This window comes from Cicer arietinum, chromosome 6, assembly GCF_000331145.2.
Source record: "Cicer arietinum cultivar CDC Frontier isolate Library 1 chromosome 6, Cicar.CDCFrontier_v2.0, whole genome shotgun sequence".
In the NCBI taxonomy this organism is placed as follows: Eukaryota; Viridiplantae; Streptophyta; class Magnoliopsida; order Fabales; family Fabaceae; genus Cicer; species Cicer arietinum.
The window spans coordinates 22,750,703-22,774,085 of record NC_021165.2 but is presented as its reverse complement, the minus strand read 5'-3'; the positions used below and the strand labels follow the sequence as shown (position 1 = coordinate 22,774,085).

At 30.1% G+C, this 23,383-nt stretch overlaps 1 protein-coding gene across 1 annotated transcript; it reads left to right on the top strand.

Moving 5' to 3' along the window:
• The first annotated feature begins 8,508 nt into the window (after positions 1–8,508).
• Positions 8,509–14,774, top strand: LOC101511788 (beta-galactosidase 13-like). Its single transcript, XM_012717269.3, has 18 exons — positions 8,509–8,810; positions 8,963–9,058; positions 9,295–9,407; positions 9,535–9,601; positions 9,693–9,785; positions 9,878–10,021; positions 10,178–10,272; positions 10,803–10,908; positions 11,003–11,206; positions 11,477–11,644; positions 11,743–11,921; positions 12,248–12,357; positions 12,652–12,761; positions 12,878–12,985; positions 13,228–13,332; positions 13,447–13,592; positions 13,725–14,076; positions 14,374–14,774. Exons 1-18 carry the CDS (start codon positions 8,628–8,630, stop codon positions 14,512–14,514), a joined length of 2,520 nt encoding a protein of 839 aa, XP_012572723.1. The 5' UTR covers positions 8,509–8,627; the 3' UTR covers positions 14,515–14,774.
• The last annotated feature ends 8,609 nt before the right edge of the window (positions 14,775–23,383 follow it).

Genomic DNA, 23,383 nt, shown 5'->3' with positions numbered 1-23,383 from the left:
GACAAAAATATCTTTACAAATATTTATTTCGCGCAGAATATGATGAAGTGAAAACTCCCACTTCTTTCTTCATGTAATTAGTGATGTTCTCTTATTTGTTAGAATAGTAGTGAAAATGTTGGAATATGAATAATTCACCATGTTATTAAAATTTGCCTCTCAATAAAATTTAGTTTCGTAATAAGGTTTTTTTTTATATAAACTACTAAAAAATAATTTCTCATTTGAACTAATTTTAGGTATTTTTTAAATTATCATTTTTTCAAAAATAAATACGATAAATAGATGAAAATTTTAAAAATAACTATTTTTAAGTGACTTTTTTATTTATGAAGTAAGAAACTAATTCTATATATTCCCTAAGTCACAAAGTATAATAATCATCTTGCGATTTTTATTTGTCACTTATATTTTGAAATTTTCAAGTCTTACTTTTTGCTGCTTCTACCTAGTATTTTATAGTATATAAATAAATAGATTAAAACAAATGAGAATATTATTGGGAAAAAACCTAATAAGTCGATTTGTAAAATAAGATAAAGAGATATGTTTATAGTGATGAGTTTGACATAATATAATAACATAATATACATTAAAAATATATAAGTTATAAATGAGTTTATAAAGTGAGATATTTTTTATTTTATAAACTGACTTTGTAAGATTAAATTAAATTAAATACAAAAAAATAATTATACTAAAAAATAAAAATTTAATATAATATTAGAGTGTATTTATTTGAACCACTCGTCAATTATATCAAGGGATGAAGTATGTTGGAAAAAATCTCAAGTCTCACGTAGAATTGAGATGAGATTTGAAGCGTGTGTATAAAAATGACACCTCTCACTTTTTAAGTAAATTTTGTAAAGATAAATAATATTAAAATAAAAGATAAAAACCTAATATGACCATGATTAATAGTACTAGATGCATGGTGGGATCTTGTTATGGAAATATGGTGACCTTGGTCACCTCAAAATCTTCAATAGTTTTTTTTAAAAAAATAATGTATAGAAAAAAATTTAAAAAACATTCTCATATAATTAAAAAATAAACTTAATTTTTGTAACTAAAGAAACTCCATTTACAAAAAAAAAAAAACTAATTAATATTAGCTTCATTGTTCAACCCAAATTTTAATTGAGTGGGTTGTGAGCTTCATTTAAGAATATATAAATCAAATTAAATGATCTTAAAAATTTAATCGAAACTAATTAATTCAATTGGTTTTATTTTTTTCCATGTTTGAAATCTTAACTTAACCAAACGTTTGAATCTTAACTTAACCAAACAAAATAAACCCGAAATTTATAAATTTGAGTGTGGTTTCATGTAATTTAAAATGAACCACTTGATATTTGAATTAAACCCTTATATTTTATTCTCGGTACATCAATATTAGTATCTTAAAAAATAATTATATTTAAATATTTTTTTAATAATTACATTTTTTGCCATTGTATTTAGTATATTTATTTTAGTAGTAGAAAAAAATCTGGTGTTTAAGAAGTTACTTAAATTTTAAAAATATCAACGCACATCTAATTCAATATCAACTCAATTTGATATGAGTTTTGTCGACCAATAAAGTATGGGAGAACCAAAGTAAATCAGTATGTATATCATCAGTTTGGTTTGATTTTCGTAAAAAAAATATTGTAACTTATCTATATTTTTTATTTAGCTTTTTTCTAGTCTAAAAAATAAATTGAAACGATTTGTTACACCCTTACCTTCATCTTTTCAAATCTTGTGTAGCTTCTCAGTCCGCCATTGCATTTGTTAATTTTTGTGTGTTTATATTTGTAAATTACAACTTAAAAATCTTTTTATTGAATATTACATGTTTGATTTATCAATTATAAATTTTAAAAATTAATCATCTTAATATTGTTGTTCAAACTCTCTCAACTAACCGGTTGTGAGGAGGAATATATTGAAAAAACACAAGCATATCAAATTTTACAAGAAATAAGGTTATAAATGAATTTATTTAAAAGAGATACTCATTATTTTATAAGTTTATATTGTAAGAGTGAATTAAACTGACATACAAACATAATGAATATGTTACTCTAGTTTATACTCATGTATATTGACAAAAAAAAAAAAACTAACACGATAAATCTATGTATATATTTAATGTGTTGAAAAAAAACAATTTTTCATATATTTTATAACTATCTATTATTATAAATTTAGTGATTAGGTGGATGAAAGAGAGATTTAATATATTCTATCTCTAAATATGTTATCACTATTTAATTTTTTTTTTCTTGCATGGATCATTATATCCAATCAAGCAATAACAATAATGAAGGACACTTTTTTAATGTCTCCATTTTTCTTTATATATTTTGAATTTTCTTAATTCATCTCCTCATACAAATAAAGTATACATAAGTGTGAAAAAGAGGAATAAGATTGGAATGGAGAAATGCTTGTATCTTCCATAAAATCCACATGGAAGACACGACAAGATTGAGAAGTGAGAAAGAGGTTAAAGGAAAGCAATAACTCTCGTGACAATAATATCACAATTCGTCCCCAAAGAGAATAGCACACGATTTTCCTTCATTAGGAAGGGACGCTCCATTAATTGGTATGAACTGTTATGTCCTTGCCTTTTAGAAGCCAAGCACACCTACTAAATGCAAAAATAGATCAAATATAGTGCAATTGGTTTGAGCTCATGGTTAAAAATTTGGAAAACCAAAATTCAAATTTTAACCGTTTTAACAAATAAACTTTATATTGATTAAAGACTTTTTTTAAAAAATATATCTTTAAAAACACTGTAAAATCGAACTGAGAAAACTATTTTAAAGTAGAGTTGGTTAATAAAGCAATATTAGCATATGAGTCATCAATATATTTTGTAGCATTGGTCCTTTTTGGTCCATGACACTCCACAAAAATAGTAAATTTCGATTATTAGATCCAAATATTTAAACTCAACTATCATTAAGCTTATGTGGACTATATAGAACTTCTCATAAAATAAAATTGCTTAAAATGAATAGTTTGTTGAGCATCATGTCTAAATCAATAGTTGTGTTGTGGGAGGTGGGGCTAGTGGTACCCTCTCACCTAATAAGATTAGTTAGTTAGAGTATCCTTAAAAGTCTTTAGCAAATATGAAATCTTACGGAACCATTTGGGTGTGACCACATGGTTTTAGGTTCATCTGCCACTGATTAAGCAAATGAACGATCATCCAAATTCCAATAATATTTAAAGCCAATCAAACAAAGGAAGGAAGAGAAAATTTGATTAATAAATTATGCAAATAAAGTCAATGGAGTTTTTTTTCTTCATATTTATCTAGTAAGACATGGTAGGTATCTAAAATAAGTAAATATTATGTAAGATATTCATTTTTTATTTTTTTTTTCAACAACTAATGTTAGAAATTTGTAATGTTAATATAATTATTTTTAATTGTAGGTATAGATCGAACTTGCGACTTCCTTATCACTTTACTCGAGCCACCAAGTAAATATTATATCATTTTGTCAGAAGATTGAATTAAAACATAGTTTTAATTAATTGATAAAATTATAATAATTAAAAAAATAAACAATAATAAATACAATTATCCATTAAGAATTGAATTCAAAATTATACATCAAAGCAAGAAATAATTTTTGGTTGTTTATTAAATGTTATTTAATTATTATCTACGATTTTCACTTAGATTTTATGAAGTTAAATTTTAATTTTATCATCAACATAGTATATCAGTGTCAATAATTTATCATCAATAATTTATTTTATCCAATATCAACTCAACTATATTTAAATAAGAAATAGAGAAGAATAATAGGCAAATTGAATTAAGACATAATTTCGAATACTTGATAATATTATAATTGAAAATAACAAAACAATAATAAATACAATTAACCATTAAGAATTAGATTCAAAATCATTCATCAAAGCAAAAATTATAGAGAAATTTTTTTGACTTATCAATATAGTTGTTTATTAAATGATGTCATTTTGTATTATGTATGTCTCTCATTTATATTACATGTAGAAAAAATTTCATTTTATCATGAGTGACTCACTTTGTCTCGTGTATATCAATATTAATAAATTATAATTAATATATCAATGTCATTAATTTTATTATCAGTGATTTATTTTGTTGTGTACCAACAAAGCTATATTAAGTTAGAAATATAGAAGAATTATAAGGAAATTGAATCGAAATATAGTTTTGACTAATTGATAATACTGTCTTATTTGTGATTTTTCTAAACGAAGATCTTAAAACTATTAAGTAAATCTTCTAAGAATCCTTTTTAATTTCTAAGTGAACCTTCTGTCAATTTAATCTTTTAATTTATCGAGTAATTCCCAATAATACAATTTAAATTGTTGAATTGTTTATTATAATTTAAGATGGTCATTTTATGTTACTAGTTTACAAATGGATATATTTTTAAAGATATATAATTAATTTTTATTGATAAAAATAAGTCTTTTTAAAAAGTAATTATAAGTGAGTCTACTATTAAGTAATCCTTTTTAAAAAATAAGTCTTTTTAAAAAGTAATTGTTTTATCATAAGTTAAGATATTAATTTGATGTTACTAGTTGATAAATTGATATTTTTTAATAATTTTTTATTCTGTTAAGTATTTTTAATTTTTTTTTAGTAATATATAACTAAATTTCAAAATAACTTGAAAAAAATATCTGAAAAAGTTGAAAAAAAGGCAAAAGAAAATATTTATAAAGTTTTTTTTTTATATTTTTATAAAAATAGAATAATAAAAAAATGTATAAAATTTCAAGTTAACAAAGTATTATTATCCTTTTATTTTTTTCATAACTTTTCTTGTTTAGCCAAACATTTTTTTCTTCTTAAGTCACTTCTTACTGAGTTATTAACAATAAAATAATGAAAGAGTAATAAAAAAGAATAGTAAACCTAAAAGTATTAAATAATAGTGAACAAAGTAGTAAAAAGTATAGAAATAGCAAGAAAAGTAAAAAGTACTTTATGTAATATCAGATTAAATAATAGTGAGCAAGGAATTTAATACACTCACAATTATACAATTAATAAAAAGAACAAAAATTGAAGTAAAGGCATTTCTTAAATTTCTAGGGTATAGACTTTTTTAAATACTATATAGATATAGAAGATTTATCCCTAAACCAATGTGAACAATAGTCAATGACCGGATTTTAAGCAACTACCAAAATATACACAATTTTGGATTGATGTTTTTTTTACAAATTAAATATGTATTTAGTCCTTTTATTTATTTTAAAAATTCAGTTTAGTTTTTTAATTTTAAAAACAATCAAAGTAAGTCTTTTAATTTATGTCTGTTAATATAACTTACTCTATTTTGTCTACTGATTTTAGTCAAAGTCATATTAATAGTTTATAAAGTAATGATGTGCCCCTATTTTGTTTTGAATTATATAAAAGACTAGATTAAATTTTCGATAAAAATTAAAGGACCAAATTGAACTTGTTTTTAAGTATATTTTTATTTATCAAACTCAACATTGTATCAACATATAATACAACAATCTCTTTTTCTTCTTAAATCAACACATAAAACAAAACAATTTCATTCCCTAAACACCATTACATATCAAAATACAAATTATACCATCACATAATAAATCAATACAATTAAAAACACCAAATTTTCTTCCATTCCATGAACAAAAACCATTTTTTGAAAACTAGTTTCCATATTCACAAATCTATTAGGAAGAAGACAAATTGAATTTATTCACAATATTTACCTATTTTTCAGAAACAACAAGAGATTTTGGAAAATATTGACTATTAATAAACCATAATTAACTAATTTAGGGAAGAAGAGTTGAAGTGAGAAAACCTTTCATGGACTATATACATCTCATTCATTGAATCAAATCTCTAAATTCATAAGGTTGTGAGAAATAAGATTAATTGAATTTGTTCCCTATGTTCATCTATTTCGAAAAAATAACTAGAAATTTTGAGAAATATTGAGTTCATTTAAAATGAGATTCACTCATACTCCTTGGTACATCTATTTAAATATTATTTAATAACGTCTATTTAAAATTTTCTAAATTAATCCACATTATTATTTCATAACGTTTGTATAATATCTTTCACATTAATTTCACATTACTACTCATTGCATTCGTCTGACAATGGTACTTCTCTTCTATAAATTAAATTGATAAAAATGAATATATATTATTCATATAATTAATATATCAATAATCATTTGATAATTGAGACATAAAACTTTATATTAATTTTTTTAAATCTACTTAAATTAAATAAATTAAAATATACTCGCACAACGCGCGAATTAGCATCTAATTAAAATAAAAACTTTAAGTGTGTCGCATAGTAAATCATAACTATATGTAAGTGTGAAAAAAAAAAAGTTTGATGCAATTTCTTTAGGGAATATATAACAATCAACATAGTGTTTTTAAAACTAGATATGTGTAGATTTCATTCAAAAAAATTCAGAGGAGGTCAATGCAACTTCTCTTTATATTTAAGTATTGAATGATGTTAAGTTGGAAATCCACCACAAACAAAAATCCAAAAAATATATAACACAATCTCTGTTGTATACTCCTCAAAGAAATTACATATATATGGTCTAAATTTTAAACCACTTGTATCTATTTTTTTGGACTTATTTTTACTTATATTGTGAAATAGAGAGAGTAATTCAAAAGAAAAGAAAACAAAAACACAATTAGATTACAAAATTAAATTTCAAGAAGGTAATATATATCATCCTAAGCATAAAATTGATAATGATTGTATGTTTGATATACAACCTCTATAAATTTCATAAATGGCGGTTTACAATATACAATGATAGCATAATTAAGTATATATAGTGTCCTCTCGTATTCTCAAATATGAAACATATATTTCGTTTCGGGAAATAAACATTAGTAGTAGATGTCCAAATTTAAGCAAAATAGACTTTCTCTATACTAAAAAGATTTCAATCAAGAACATTATTAAACATATCCTTGTAATCACAGATGTTATATAACAATTGATTGATGGAGTCGATTATCATTGAGGCAGTAGATGTTATACATGGAGGCTAACTATAAAGGTATATTAAATATTTAATGTTATAAAGGTATATTAAAGCTATAAATTATATTTCTGTTTAATACAAAAGGTTAGAAGGCACAGAGAAGTTCGGGTGTTTTCATGTAGTATTGCTTACTCAAAGAAAAAAGTAAATATATTTCATAATTTGAGTTGAATATAAAAGACTGGAAGGAAAAATAAGAAACTAAAAATGAGGAAATATATATAAATAATGAGGAAATAAGAACCTATATTCGTTTAAATTGGTAGAGTACATCATATATAAATTTAACATAGTTAAAATTGAAAAACATGAATGTGCGAACGAATTCACACATTCATGTTATAGTAAAATTGTACTTATAAATAATGTAACAAAATTAATTGAAATATCAATACTTCTAGATCTACAATGTTGATGACTTAATACAATTTATAAGACGGGAAATCAAACAATATTGATCTAATATGAAGAAATCATAGAAAAAGAATATAAAAAAAATCTAATTCATGTAAAAACCACTTATTTAAATTAAAATAAAGTGATTTTGAATTAAAAAATGCATAAAACTATATCTCAAGTGGTAAACGAAGAAGAATAAAACAAACCTTCCAGAAATTGTGGAGTTTATCTCACTAAAAAAAAATTGACTAAACAATTAGATGAATTATACCTCTACTTCTATGAGAACGTGGACAATTTAGTATGAGAGAAATTATAATCTTTTTTTTTTTCTAAGAGAGAAATTATAAATTATCACCTGTCAAAGTGGTTTTTCATAATAATAGAGTAAATGATTGAAATCAATAAAGAAAATAAATTATAAATTAATTAGAGAGTATTTTTATTATGGATCAGTTAAAGTAACCAATTGGACGCCTAGTATTTTCTATAAGTTAAAACACAAACTTGCATTCTACCTTATGATTCCAAATTCTCAATTATAACTTCATATATCTAAATAACATAAAGACTAGATTAATTTAGTAATTATTGTTTTAATTTTTTAGTATAATATTTAGAATTGTCATCATTACAAATTTTATTGCTATTGTAAATCGAGTGCATTTGGTTTGTATTTTGGATGCATTGGATCCACATGTATGTTGTAAGTCGATCTCCATTAATGTGATTAAAAAAAAATGTAAAACAAAGATTAAGATAAAAGATTAAGAAAATTATATAGATGATACTAAAATTAGTCCCCTAACTCTGAGAGTCAACAAAGAAAGAAGGAGAATACACGTAGATAGCTAACAGTGAAAGAAGGAGAAAACAAACACATAGCAATTAAGTAGGCCTAAGACAAAGCAATTAAGCCTTTCACAACCAATGATTTGTAACTGAAATTCAAAACAAAGAAACCGAACTTTCCTCTAAGCCTATATTATACACGTGTGTTACTTAGTTCACCTCACATTTGTGTTGATGATGGAATTTTGGAAACAACTACTAACTATCAACTCATTCATCTAACAAAGGACACAACAATCCTGTCTTTCAACTACATTTTTCTTCCATCTTAACATGTCTTCAACTTCAATCCTCAAACTTCTTTCTTTTACCTTCCTTTCCATCTTCACTATTGTTTCTGCTAGCTACCAAGAAGGCAAGAAAACTGTCACTTACGACGGTAGATCGCTCATTATCAATGGAAAACGAGAACTTTTCTTCTCCGGTTCCATCCATTATCCACGAAGCACTCCAGATGTATGTTACTTCTTTGTCAAGTAACGTCATATTTTTATGTCTATCTGTCTATCTATTTATATGGCATGTATGTTTATGTTTACTACTGTAATGATATTATTAAATCACGGTCGCTGATAATAATATTTTATTGTTGTGTGTATTTGTTTCAGATGTGGCCAGAAATTCTTGATAAGGCCAGACATGGAGGCTTAAACTTAATCCAAACTTATGTGTTTTGGAATGTTCATGAGGCTGATAAAGGCCAGGTATGTAAATGGCTATTGGATATAATATACATGAGTGAGATCCGTTGATTCTATTAGTAACTTTTGTTTGAATTACTCTATTTAATAACTTTTTGTAGATATTAAATTTCATCTCCAATCATCATAACAAATATGTAAATATTTACAAAAAATTTATAGTATTTGGCACTTAATCAATATTGAAATTAACGTCCTACTAGTTTCTAACTTGGTTTTGTTCTACTATGTATATGCAGTTGAGCTTCGAAGGTAGATATGATTTGGTAAAGTTCATTAAGCTGGTTCAAGAGAAAGGAATGTATGTTACCCTTAGAGTTGGACCATTCATCCAAGCTGAATGGAATCACGGGTATATATACATATATATGGATTCTGCTAAATCATATATAGTATAAAGTATTATATTAATATAACACATCAATATGTGTTGCCTAAGTTCACATAATTAAATGATTGTTACAATGTAAATGTTACAGAGGACTTCCATATTGGCTAAGAGAGGTTCCTGACATCATATTCCGTTCTAACAATGAGCCTTTTAAGGTAAATCAACCGTGATCTGTTCTCCATAAATAATTAATTATAGTTTATTATTAATAAAATATGAAAATTAATAATACTTTATAATTTGCAGAAACACATGAAAGAATATGTATCATCTGTTGTAGAAAAAATGAGAGAAGCAAAGCTCTTTGCTCCACAAGGAGGTCCTATCATCTTGGCACAGGTTCTGATCATTTTCTTAATTATGTTATGTTTGGTGCAACATTATGTATAAACTCCTCCTCACATTGTTTTTTTATGTATGCAATGGTGCAGATTGAGAATGAGTACAACCATATCCAACTTGCTTATGAAGCTGATGGAGATAATTATGTTCAGTGGGCTGCAAAAATGGCCATTTCATTGGATGTTGGAGTTCCATGGATCATGTGCAAGCAAAAGGATGCTCCTGATCCAGTGGTAAGTGTATTACATTGTTTTGGGCCTTTTGTCACAATTGACAGATAACTGAGTCTGACTTCCTGCAAGAAGATACCTTGTGCAAGAAAAGAACGATAAAGCCTATATATTAATATATTACTTCTGACCTGGCTTATTCATACTTAATTTTGGCAGATTAATGCATGCAATGGAAGGCACTGTGGTGATACCTTCACAGGACCAAACAAACCATACAAGCCTTCCATATGGACTGAAAACTGGACTGCTCAGTAAGTATACTTCTTCAGCTTTGCCAATTACTACTGAAAAGTCTTTAGCCTTAGGTAACATGATAGACAAGTTCAAATGGAACAAAGCATAACACATGACTTCTATTCTATATGTTGTGTGCATATTATTAACAAAACAAAATGGAACAAAGGTATAAACACTAGTATATTTTTTGGTGATTCAATTGAAAAGGTAAAACCTATATAATATGTTGTGCATTACAAAATGAAACATAAGACATTAACATTAGTATGTTTTGGTTCTGTTAAAAAGGTAAAACCAAATAGAACAAAACATAATATTGTATTCCATTATGTGTGAGTGCTATACTCTACTCAATCTCTGGCCGGTGCGTATGGAAAAACATATATTGAGAGAGGCTAATCCTTTAAATGAATCTCAGTTAGTTCGAGGGAGTAGTCTCCACAGTTGGGCGCTGACAATATAGAAAGACACTCTTTTTCTAAGACACATGGTATTTGGAGATCCAAGCACTAAGTATATATTTGTTGGTAATTTGTAACTACAGGTACAGAGTATTTGGAGATCCACCATCCCAAAGATCTGCAGAAGACATTGCCTTCTCAGTTGCTCGCTTCTTCTCTAAGAATGGATCTTTAGTTAACTATTATATGGTAAATAGCACTAATATCATCCAAATTTTCTTTAGATGAAACTGATCATGATCATAGTGTTTTTCTCACTCAACTCAATTTGAAACTCTTGTAGTATCATGGTGGAACAAATTTTGGTAGAACAAGTTCTGCTTTTACAACTACCCGTTATTACGACGAAGCTCCTCTTGATGAGTTTGGTCTTCAGAGAGATCCAAAATGGAGTCACCTTAAGGATGTTCACAAAGCTTTGAGCTTATGCAAGAAGCCTCTACTCAATGGTGAACCTACTACCCAAAAAATTAGCCAGTTTCATGAGGTAAGTTTCTCAAATAGCATTTTCAAAATGTCCACTCTTATAATATAAGAGATGTTTTTATGGTTTTTTCAAATTCCTGTAATAGTAGTTATTTGACAACACAATATATTGTATACTGTATCACAAAACACTAACAATTTATTCAAATTATGTTGTTCTACAGTGCTATAGTACTATTATAGCCACTATTTGACAATACTGTATTATAGTGAAGAAAGGTATGTAATGTTACTTACACTTTAAACTAAGCTGAAATTACAAACTATGCAGGTTATAGTATATGAAAATAAAGGCAGTAATTTATGTGCTGCTTTCATCACAAACAACCACACCAAAATGGCAAAAACAATTCAATTCAGAGGCTCAAACTATTATTTGCCACCACGTTCAATCAGCATTCTTCCTGATTGCAAAACTGTAGTCTTCAACACTCAAAATGTAAAATGTTTTTTATCCCTTAAGTAACTTTATTTATTTTTTGAGTTGTCTTTAATTAGCCTACAGTTCATGTAGCTAACTTACTTTATGATAATCAGATTGCTTCACAACACAATTCAAGAAACTTCAAGCAGTCAAAGAATGCAAACAATCACAAGTGGGAGGTGTTTACTGAGCCCATTCCAACTACAAAGGAATTGCCACCCAGTAAAAAAGTTCCTGCAGAGCTTTACAGCATGCTTAAGGACACCACTGATTATGGATGGTACACCACAAGGTGATTTCATTCTCTAACTTTCTCTATTTATTCCACATTCCCATCATTTAGTATTTTTAAGGAATTTTACATAAAATAACTTAATCAAACACTTATACAACAAGCGTTTGCTATATAAGTGCTTAGTTATAAGTTGTTTCTATAATCTTCATAACTTGTTTTTATAAGCTATTATGTAAAAGTTGTTTAAATAAAGTGAAAACAGATTATATATAAACATGCCATAAGTTATTTTTACTAGTGTTTGTTTATGTTATATAATATAAACTCAAATAAGCAAATGCTGCTATATGAGACATTGTGAAACTGAAATATATTAACTGCAGTGTGGAATTGGGTCCAGAAGACTTGCCCAAGAAGAATGAGATATCACCAGTTCTTCGAATTATGAGCCTTGGCCATTCATTACTTGCCTTTGTAAATGGAGAATACATTGGTAAGAACACAGAGATTTGAATTCTATAAGGAAATTGGTCAATCCAATGTACTTAGATTGATAAATGATCAAGTGCTATACACTTGTTAAAAAATATCAAAACCTGAACCAAACCGCACCAAAAATTCGGACTGTCATAGGTAGTTCACAAACCAAATTGAACTAGTAGTTTAGTTTGGTTCGTGAACTATACGTCACATTTTGGTTTTTCGTTGTGCTGCGGTTTTTTGTTTTATAAACAGTTCTAATATTTAGTTCGGTTCATTTTTTTATAATTTTGTTCATGGTTTAAAGGATCCAATCATGGTAGCCATGAAGAGAAAGGTTTTGAATTTCAGAAGCCTGTAAGCTTCAAGGTTGGAGTTAACCAAATAGCTATCTTGGGTTCCTTAGTAGGACTCCCTGTAAGAGCCTTAACTTTTTTTTTCTTCATTTAATTCAAATTTGTAGCACTTTGGCTTATTTTTTTAAGTTTCAAGGAGAACAATAACATTTTTATGCATCCCTTTTAAATACACAGGATAGTGGAGCATACATGGAACATAGGTATGCTGGACCTAAGACCATAACCATCCTTGGTTTGAACTCTGGAACAATTGGTCTCACTGTTAATGGTTGGGGTCATCAGGTATTTTTTATCTATCATTTGAAAAAACTTTAAACAAAAGCATCGGAAAAAACTCAAGTTTCGCATTGAAAGGAGATTACAAGGCTCAACTTACAAACTAGTTTTGTATAGATGAGTTAAGTCTAATATAAAAACCTATTAAAAGGATGTGAAAATAAATATTAAAGATGACAAAGAATGACCAAAGCGAAAACACTCTTGAACAAGTGGGATTGAATAATTGAACTGATGTGAATTTACAGGTTGGTCTCTATGGTGAGAAGCATAGCATTTTCACTGAGGAGGGATCAAAGAAAGTACAATGGAAAGAGGTCAAGGGACATGGACCACCTCTCTCTTGGTACAAGGTATTGGCTATTTTACATTAAAATGTTGTAACTTGTAATTTGTATTTTTTTATTTCTAACAAGATTCAATCAAACACTTTTGAATTATTTTATGATTCTATATTCATTTTGCAGACAAATTTTGAAACACCAGAGGGAAAGGGTCCAGTTGCCATCAAATTGGATGGTATGGGAAAAGGAATGATTTGGATCAATGGTGAAAGTGTTGGTCGTCACTGGTTGAGCTACCTCTCTCCTCTTGGAAAGCCTACTCAGTCAGAGTAAGCAATTTTGAAACACAGATTAACAAAACGTTGTCCTAGATTTCCAAATGTAAAACTAAGTAATGTTTTTTTCTTTATATTTTTGTATTTTATCCATTTTGAGATAGTTACTTACTTTACTTGTATCAGGTACCACATTCCAAGATCTTTCTTTAATGCAAAATCAAAAAACAACTTGCTTGTTATATTGGAAGAAGAGGCAGCAAGTCCAGAAAAGGTTGTGATCCAAATTGTGAACAGAGATACAGTATGCAGTTACATTACAGAGAATCACCCACCCAATGTTAATTCATGGGCAAGTAAGGACCAAAAACTCACACCTATTGTGGACAACCTGGGTCCACAAGCTTCCCTCAAGTGTCCAAACCACAAAACCATTATTGCTGTTGATTTTGCAAGCTATGGTGATCCTTTGGGTTTCTGTGGTGAGTTTATTATGGGAAAATGTCATGCACCTGCCTCCAAGAAGATTGTTGAACAGGTAAAGCTCTTGTTTCTTTACAAACAAAAAAACCAAGTTTCTTTCTTTTTCTTTTCGTATATTTAAATTTACTTATTTGAACTTATCTACAAACGTAAACATTTGTGAGACTGTTTGCGAAAACTTTAAAAACAGTATATATCATGTCTGTAAACTGTTCTCAACTTATAGTTTTATAAGTTGACAGAGATGATTTATGAAAACAATTTATAATTTATATTAAAATTATATTTGAGTTTATTTTATACATAAGATATTATATTGATAAACATGTTTTGTGTGACTTGATTTGAGCAGCATTGCTTAGGAAAAGAAAGTTGTTCGGTTCCAATGAACAAAGCATCATTCACAAATGGACAGGATGGCTGCCCAGATGTGATGAAGACACTTGCAATCCAAGTGCAGTGTGGTGGCACTAGGAAACCTTCCAGCAGGTGAGGAATTTGAGAGGTGAGGAATTTGAGAGAGTTGAGTCAGAAACCTTCCAGAACTTGGTGAAGTTGATTGAGATCATGAGCTCAATTTTTTGTTAGTTTCTTCTTTATTTTTTGTAGCAAGCCATAACAGATGATTCATGTTTGTACAAGCATTTAACAAACAAACATATCAGTTCCATTTTTAGTATTTACATCTAGAACACAAATAAACAGTTCCAAGTATCCAATTTTGTTTTATAATATTAATTGTCTTGTTGTTCTTGAAATAAGATGTGTCTCATTTTTGTGTCGTAAACAATGAATTATTAATGTTATATGTTGTGTTTCTTATTATACCTCTAATTATTTATTACTTTTTTTTTACACTGATACAAGACTAATATTTATTGATCACAAATATTCTAGCATACAAGAATATAAAAAGCAACACTAAATAAAGAAAGGAGTATTTTGGAATTTGGAAGAAAAAAAACGAAATGTATGGTTAAGGGAGGAGTAATACATATGAAGATTCCATTGCATCACCCCTAGTATGTTAGTTTCTAAATTGCACTACCCTAATGTGGACTCTAAGCCACTAAGTTTCACAATTTCTATTTTTACAAGATCGTCTTTCCATCCATGCCATTAAGTACTGTCACTATTTCAAATGTAACTAGATGTATGTTTGCGCATTCTGCATGTTTAATTACCAAATCGGTCTAATTTTTGTCACGACCCGAAATTTAAATGTCGTGACCGGCGCACAAGCTATACTCCTAGCCTGACAAGCTTATCAACTAACTTAACAATTAAACAACTAATCCGTTCTCTAACCATTTCAAAAATATATATATACTTTTTACTCAAAATTTCGATAGAGTATCCTCTGTAAATTCAACATTTCCAAATTTATAAAATCCCTGTTAAATTCTCAATTCAGTCACAATTCAAAGAACATAACCTAATCGTTTAATACACTTTCCAAAAAAAAAAATTATAGACTCCAAAATAGCTGCAATTTACATAGACTCAACAGACGTTACAAATAAATGGTCCTCGATCAAAGAGGCCTACCAAAAAGAAATATATTGAGACTTGGATTAAATAACAATTTGCTACTCAGCTGCCTGCGAATCTGAAAAAAAATAAGCAACATAAAGGGGTAAGTCACAAAGACTTAGTGAGTAGATAACAACCACCATCAACTAAAAGGGAAACTGATAAGGATCTCAAGAGCATGAAGATGATTCATATTTTAATAAATTAGGATAAACTTTATATATTTTAATTTGGTTTGTATTAATTCTTAGTTTGCTTTGATTTGGAATTGTAATAGTTTTATTATTGATTTAATTTTTGTTATGTGTAAGTGAAGATATTTTACTTACTTACATTAAGTTTATTTTAGAAGAAAAAAAATAAGATGTAAGACTAATATGAGCCTAGAGAATGGTGTCACTTATGACCCATTTAGGTTTAGAGATAGACTTAGTATAAATAAGCATTTGTAACCTCATGGAAGGGCAGATTTTGGAATATTGTTTTTGTGAAGCTTTGCTCTCTAGAGTTCTTGAAAGAATTCATCTTGAACTTATCAAGGTTGTTAACCCTTGTGGCGTTCTTCTTGGTTTATCAATCCTTAGATTGTGGCACCAATTTTGTTCTTGGTTTCTTTGCTGAATAATAATATTGAGTTTCCTTTACATCAAACACTAATACTCCAATTCTTTCAATTTTCGTGATTAGTAATCTGCGTTCATATCTCGAGTTCTATATACTGGTTTTCAGTGATTCAAAAGCCTAACTTGCGTTTCAGAACGTCATCTTTCACCTTGTTTTGGAATCGACCGAATCGGAGTTTCGCAGCGCTGTTTATCGCATTCTCCGGCTATACGCAATTTTCACTCAAATTTGTAAGTTTCCGACCTAGAACGATCATTAAAGTGAACTATGACTAACAAGACCATATCATGTGGTACCAGAGCTTGTCTCTAGGTTTGGAATTGAGGAAAATTTTGTTTATGCATTTTTTTTTGTGATACCTAAATTGCTAGTTGTATTGTTTTGTTAAATTGTTGTTCTTAGCTAATTGGTGTGTTGCTGCTACTTAAAAAAAAATACAAATAAAAATAAAAATTGTATTGTTAAAAGTATTGCACATTATCTGTTTGACAAAATTCCTAAGTATGTCATATGATCAATATATTCGCGGTTTTGTATTGGATCTAGAGTATGTGAAATATTTGTATGAAAATGGATATGCAAAACAAGCTAGAAAAGTAGAGAAGCTTGCCTTGAGAGAGATAGATAAAATCAAAGAAAAGAAAGAAGAAGAGGAGAAACATTTGAGGGACAAAGGGCAAGAAATTGACGTCAACTATTTGTCTAATTGTGATAATTCTCTACTGCAAGTGCTTGAAGAAGTGTCTCCAAAGGAGAAATTTCATCCATATAGTGACATTGAAAGCAAAGTGAAAGATTATGGTAAAATTGAAAGTCTCTTCAAACAAGAGAGTGAGGTGAACGAAACAATGTTAGTGCTTGAAAGTGATTATTCAAAGGTTCCTCAAAAGGATGCTTCCAAGGAGATTATTGAGTCACCATTTTTTAGTGATGAGAAGAATGTCCATGTAACTCAACTTGCTTTGAAGCCTTTGCAAATACAAAGTAACATATTGTTTGCCAAAAATTTCAATCCCAAGAAGGTCAATTTGGTCATAAATATCAAATTCAAAAGGTATAAATTTATCCCCATCTTTAGAATTTCTTACCTTTACTATAAGTGTGATAAGAAGTTAATTGTTAAAGATGGAAATGCGTTTCACCGACTTATCACATTTGGTGACTTTTCTAATTTTATAACTTTATCCTCATCTTTAGAATTTCTTACCTTTACTATAAATGTGATAAGATGTTAATTGTTAAAGATGGAAATGCGTTTCACCGACTTATCACATTTGGGGACTTTTCTAATTTCCCATTTGACCCCGGTGGATATGATGAGCTTGTGGTTTGTTTGAATTATTTCTTCATGTACGATATAATGGAGCTTAAATTCGGGGTCGAATTTCTTCAAGAAGGAGGGAATGATAAGGATCTCAAGAGCATGAAGATGATTCATATTTTAATAAATTAGGATAAACTTTATATAATTTAATTTGGTTTGTATTAATTCTTAGTTTGCTTTGATTTGGAATTGTAATAGTTTTATTATTGATTTAGTTTTTGTTATGTGTAAGTGAAGATACTTTACTTACTTACATTAAGTTTATTTTAGAAGAAAAAAAATAAGATGTAAGACTAATATGAGCCTAGAGAATGGTGTCACTTATGACCCATTTAGGTTTAGAGATAGACTTAGTATAAATAAGCATTTGTAACCTCATGGAAGGGCAGATTTTGGAATATTGTTTTTGTGAGGCTTTGCTCTCTAGAGTTCTTGAAAGAATTCATCTTGAACTTATCAAGGTTGTTAACCCTTGTGGCGTTCTTCTTGGTTTATCAATCCTTAGATTGTGGCACCAATTTTGTTCTTGGTTTCTTTGCTGAATAATAATATTGAGTTTCCTTTACATCAAACCCTAATACTCCAATTCTTCCAATTTTCGTGATTAGTAACCTGCGTTCATATCTCGAGTTCTATATACTGGTTTTCAGTGATTCAAAAGCCTAACTTGCATTTCAGAACGTCGTCTTTTACCTCGTTTTGGAATCGGCCGAACCGGAGTTTCGCAGCGCTGTTTATCGCATTCTCCGATTATACGCAATTTTCACTCAAATTTGTAAGTTTCCGACCTAGAACGATCATTAAAGCTAACTATGACTAACAAGATCATATCAAAAACACAAAAAGGCACGAATAACTGTTTTACAATCGGGCGACAATTATGTTACACAATATTACTTAATAATCTAAAAAAAATTCTAAATTTAAATATATACACATATATGGTCATTAAACTTATAATTTAACCGCTTGACAAAAATATTAAAAAATCCAGTTAATATCGAAACGAAATCAAAATGAACAACCTTAAAATCATCATAAAAATCAAACAAGTAACAATACAAATTTTTAGAACCAAGAGGCGGTTTTATCTCATTGATAGTCATTTCCTCCTAAGGGTGGCATTTCCCTTAGGGGCGGCTCCATCTAACGGACGACCCTCTCCTCTCAATCCCGCAACTCATCATCACATTTCAATTAGGGAGCTTACATCTCGTTGATAGCCCTCTCATCCTACGGATGACCTTTCTCCTAGGGGCGACTCCATCTAACGGGTAACTATCTCTAATCAACACGAGGTAACTAGGTGCACCTAACGCAGTTAACAATTTAATAATTATAACAACGATTTCTCAAAATACGTATTTAAAATCATTTCATCGTAATTCATGAAAAACATACTTAATCGCATAACAATTCAAGATTTAAATACTTTAACTCATACGTAAATCAAACTAATAACATATTATATAACAACAACCGTTAAATTAAATAATTGACGAAATCGAGATAAAATTCAAAGATTGTGTTCCCCAAATTTTTCAATAAATACTTTAATATAGAAAACAAGTAAAATAATAATAATAGCATTATATAAAAATATATGACGATGATCGTCGTCAACTCACTGTTATGGAGAATCGTCTGAGTTTGCTCTCCAACAACTCTCCGAGTAGCCGGCAGGGTCTCAGTTGACAAATCTAAGTACCAAAAATATTTTCAAGACTTTAGAGAAATTTATTCTAAAGTTTAGCTACCTCTAAGAAACCATCAACATCATTTAAATATACTCTAAGCACAAAATAAGATTTTTACTCAAAACTACATTTTTCTATGAATTCATACTAGGATTAGAGTTGTGCATTTACCTCAATGAGTCTCAATAAACCACTCTCAAGAGATGGGTACCCTTTTCCTTCTTTAGAACACAAACCCTAACCCAAAAATCCCAACCAAAAGAATTTGTAGGAGTTTGAGAAATTAAGCTTGTGGGGATGTTAAATCTCTTTTAAGGGTTGAGGGTTTGAGTAATAGAGTGAGAAGAAGCAAGGAGAAGGGAAGGAAAAGAAAGAAAGAAAAAAAAAACAACAAAAAATGGGGGAGGGGGAGTAGCTGAGAGGGAGAGAAGAGAAGGGGAAAAAAGGGGATGGAAAGAAAGTGGGGAAAGTTGGTTTTATTATTATTATTATAATAATAGTAATAATAATAACAATTATTATTATTATTATTATTATTATTATTATTATTATTATTATTATTAAAAAAATAAAGTCACGAACGTGTCAATCTCATCCCCTTAAAAAAAAATTCGTCATCGAATTTATTTGACTTTTTAATTATTTAATTAATATTACTGACCTTGAGTTTCCACATAAATGTGAGTACTTTGCACGGATGACTTCTTCGGGTTCCCAAGTAGTTTCTTCACCGGATGGACCACGCCAAAAGACTTTTACCGAAACAATATCTTTTCAGCGTAAACGTCTAACTTGGCGATCTAATATAACTATCGGATGTTCAACGTATGATAGACTCTCATCTAATTGTATGTCTTCATTATTAATCACATGAGAAGGGTCATGAAGATACTTCCGAAGCATCGAAATATGAAAAACTGGATGAACTCCCGAGAGATCCGGTGGAAGTGCCAAGCGATACGCTACTGGTCCGACCCTTTCTAAAATTTCAAATGGTCCAATGAATGTTGGACTTAGTTTCCCCTTCTTACCAAATCGCAAAACTCCTTTCATTGGTGAGACTCGTAGAAATACATGTTCCCCCACTGAAAACTCTAAGGGACGACGCCTCTTATCAGAATAAGATTTTTGCCAATTTGAGCTGTTACTAAGCAATCCAAAATCAATTTAACTTTTTCAATGGCATCTTGAACCAATTCAGGACCGACTAATTTAGCTTCACCAACTTCAAACCATCCTATCGGAGACCTACATCGTCTTCCGTATAAAGCCTTGAAAGGAGCCATCTGAATACTAGATTGATAACTATTATTGTATGCAAATTCCATCAAGGGCAAATGTTGATCTCAACTACCCCCAAGATCCAGAACACAAGCACGAAGCATATCTTCCAATATTTATATAGTCTTTTCATATTGACCATTTGTTTGAGGATGAAAAGCGGTGCTAAGCTTCAAACGAGTTCCTAATGAAGTTTGGAACGACTTCCAAAATTGAGCAGTAAATTGAGTCCCCCGATCAGAAATAATAGACGCCGGTACACCATGCAAAGAGACAATTTTATCTAAATAAAGTTTAGTATATTGAGGTGCAGTATAAGTAGTCTTCACATGCAAAAAGTGTGCAGATTTGGTCAACCGATCTATAATCACCCACACCGAGTCATAACCCCTTTGGGTTCGTGGTAATCTTGTGACAAAATCCATAGCGATGCCTTCCCACTTCCATTCAGGTATTTCAACAGGTTGAAGTAACCCCGCGGACTTTTGGTGCTCAGCCTTTACTTGTTGACATACTAAGCACCTAGAGACAAAATCTGCTACGTCTCTCTTCATCCCTTCCCACCAATACAATTCTCTCAAGTCTTGATACATCTTATTAGAACCTGGGTGAATAGTGTAAGAAGAAAGATGATCCTCCTCTAAAATTTTCCTCCTAAAGTCACCAACATTTGGAACACACAACCGAGACTTCAACCTCAACACATCATCAGAATCAACTGAAAAGTTTGAAACTTTACCATTCTGAACGTTATTTACCATATTCACCAAGTATGGGCCTTGACTCTGAGCTTCTTTGATATCATCAATTATGGTTGAACGGATTTGTACGTGGGCTAAAAAGAACCTCGAATGACCAAGTTCCAATTGAATTCCACTTTCAACAACTTCTTGAAATTCTTTAACTATTGGCCTCTTTACTTCTGCTATATGAGCAAGACTGCCCATGGATTTCCTACTCAAAGCATCTGCAACAACATTTGCCTTTCCTGGATAGTATAAGATTGTGCAATCAACCTTCTTTGTCTTAAATTTAAATCTCGTTGTTGAAAGATATACTTAAGACTTTTATGATCGGTATAAATCTCACAAGTTTCACCATATAGACAGTGCCTCCAAATCTTAAGAGCAAAAATAACTGCAGCTATTTCCAAATCATGTGTGGGATAGTTCACTTCATGCCTCTTGAGCTGTCTAGATGCATAGGCAATAATCTTACCTTGTTGCATAAGTACACAACCGAGACCAACTCTAGAAGCATCACAATAAACTGCATAACTTTCACCATCTATAGGTAATGCCAAAATAGGGGTTGATGTCAAGTACTCCTTCAATTTTTGAAAGCTTTCCTCACATGCATCAGTCCAACGGAACTCAACTTTCTTTTGGGTCAACCTAGTCAACGAAGATGCAATCTTTGAGAAATCCTTCACAAAACGTCGATAATAACCAGCTAAGCCAAGAAAACTTTGAATCTCCTTCACCGTGGTAGGTCTGGGCCAATTCTGGACTGTTTCCACCTTACTTGGATCTACACTTATTCCATTCTTAGACACATGTCCTAAAAATGCCACACTATCCAGCCAAAACTGACATTTTGAGAATTTGGCTTATAATTGTTTATTTCTTAAGGTTTGCAAAACCCACCTTAAATGTCGCTCGTGTTCTTCTTTACTCTTGGAATAAACAAGGATATCATCAATAAACACAATCACGAATTGATCCAAGAATGGTTTAAAAACGCGATTCATCAAATCCATGAAAGCTGTTGGGGCATTAGTAAGCCCAAAAGACATAACCAGGAATTCATAATGTCCATAACACGTGCGAAAAGTTGTCTTCGTTATGTCATCCCTCTTAATCTTCAACTGGTGATACCCCGACCGCAAATCAATCTTAGAAAAACATTGAGCTCCTTGAAGTTGGTCAAACAACTCATCAATGCAGGGTAACGGAAACTTATTCAAATGTCGGTAGTCCACACATAGCTGCATGGATTCGTCTTTCTTCTTTACAAATAAGACTGGTGCTACCCAAGGAGAAGAACTTGGACGAGTAAAACCCTTATCAGGAAGATCTTGAAGTTGTTCCCTTAACTCTTTAAGTTCTGCTGGTGCCATATGATAAGGAGGTATGGATATAGGATTAGTGTATGGAACTAAGTCTATAGAGAATTCAATCTCCCTATCAGGTGGTAACCCAGGAAGTTCTTCAGGAAAAACATCTGGAAATTCACATACTATTTGAATTTTTTCCAATTTCTCTTCAGCCACTTTTGTATCCCTTACCACGGCTAAGTACGCTTGACAACCTCTTCTCATTAACTTGCTAGCTGCCAAGGCTAAGATTTGGTTATGTGGTACCCAACAACGTTTTCCTTGAAATGAGAAGACCGATTGTTCTTGTATCTCAAATTTCACCATTTTGCTATGACAATCCAAAGTGGCATGATGCAAAGCCAACCAATCCATACCCAAAATCGCATCAAAATCTATCAAGTCAATAACTACTAAATCTACCAGCAACACCTTGCCATCAATAATTACATCACAAGAACGATACACCGACTTAGCAAGCAAATTTCCTCCAACAGGTGTAGCTACAACTAAAGGCTCTTTGCCACGACCCGAAATTTAAATGTCGTGACCGGCGCGCAAGCTATACTCCTAGCCTGGCAAGCCTACCAACTAACTTAACAATTAAACACTAAATCGTTCCATAACCATTTCAAAAATATATATATATACTTTTCCTCGAAATTTCGACAGAGTATCCTCTGTAACTTCAACATTCTGAAATTTATAAAATCCCTGTTAAATTCTCAATTCAGTCACAATTCAAAGAACATAATCTAATCGTTTAATACAATTTTCCAAAAATTTCTAGACTCCAAAATAGCTGCAA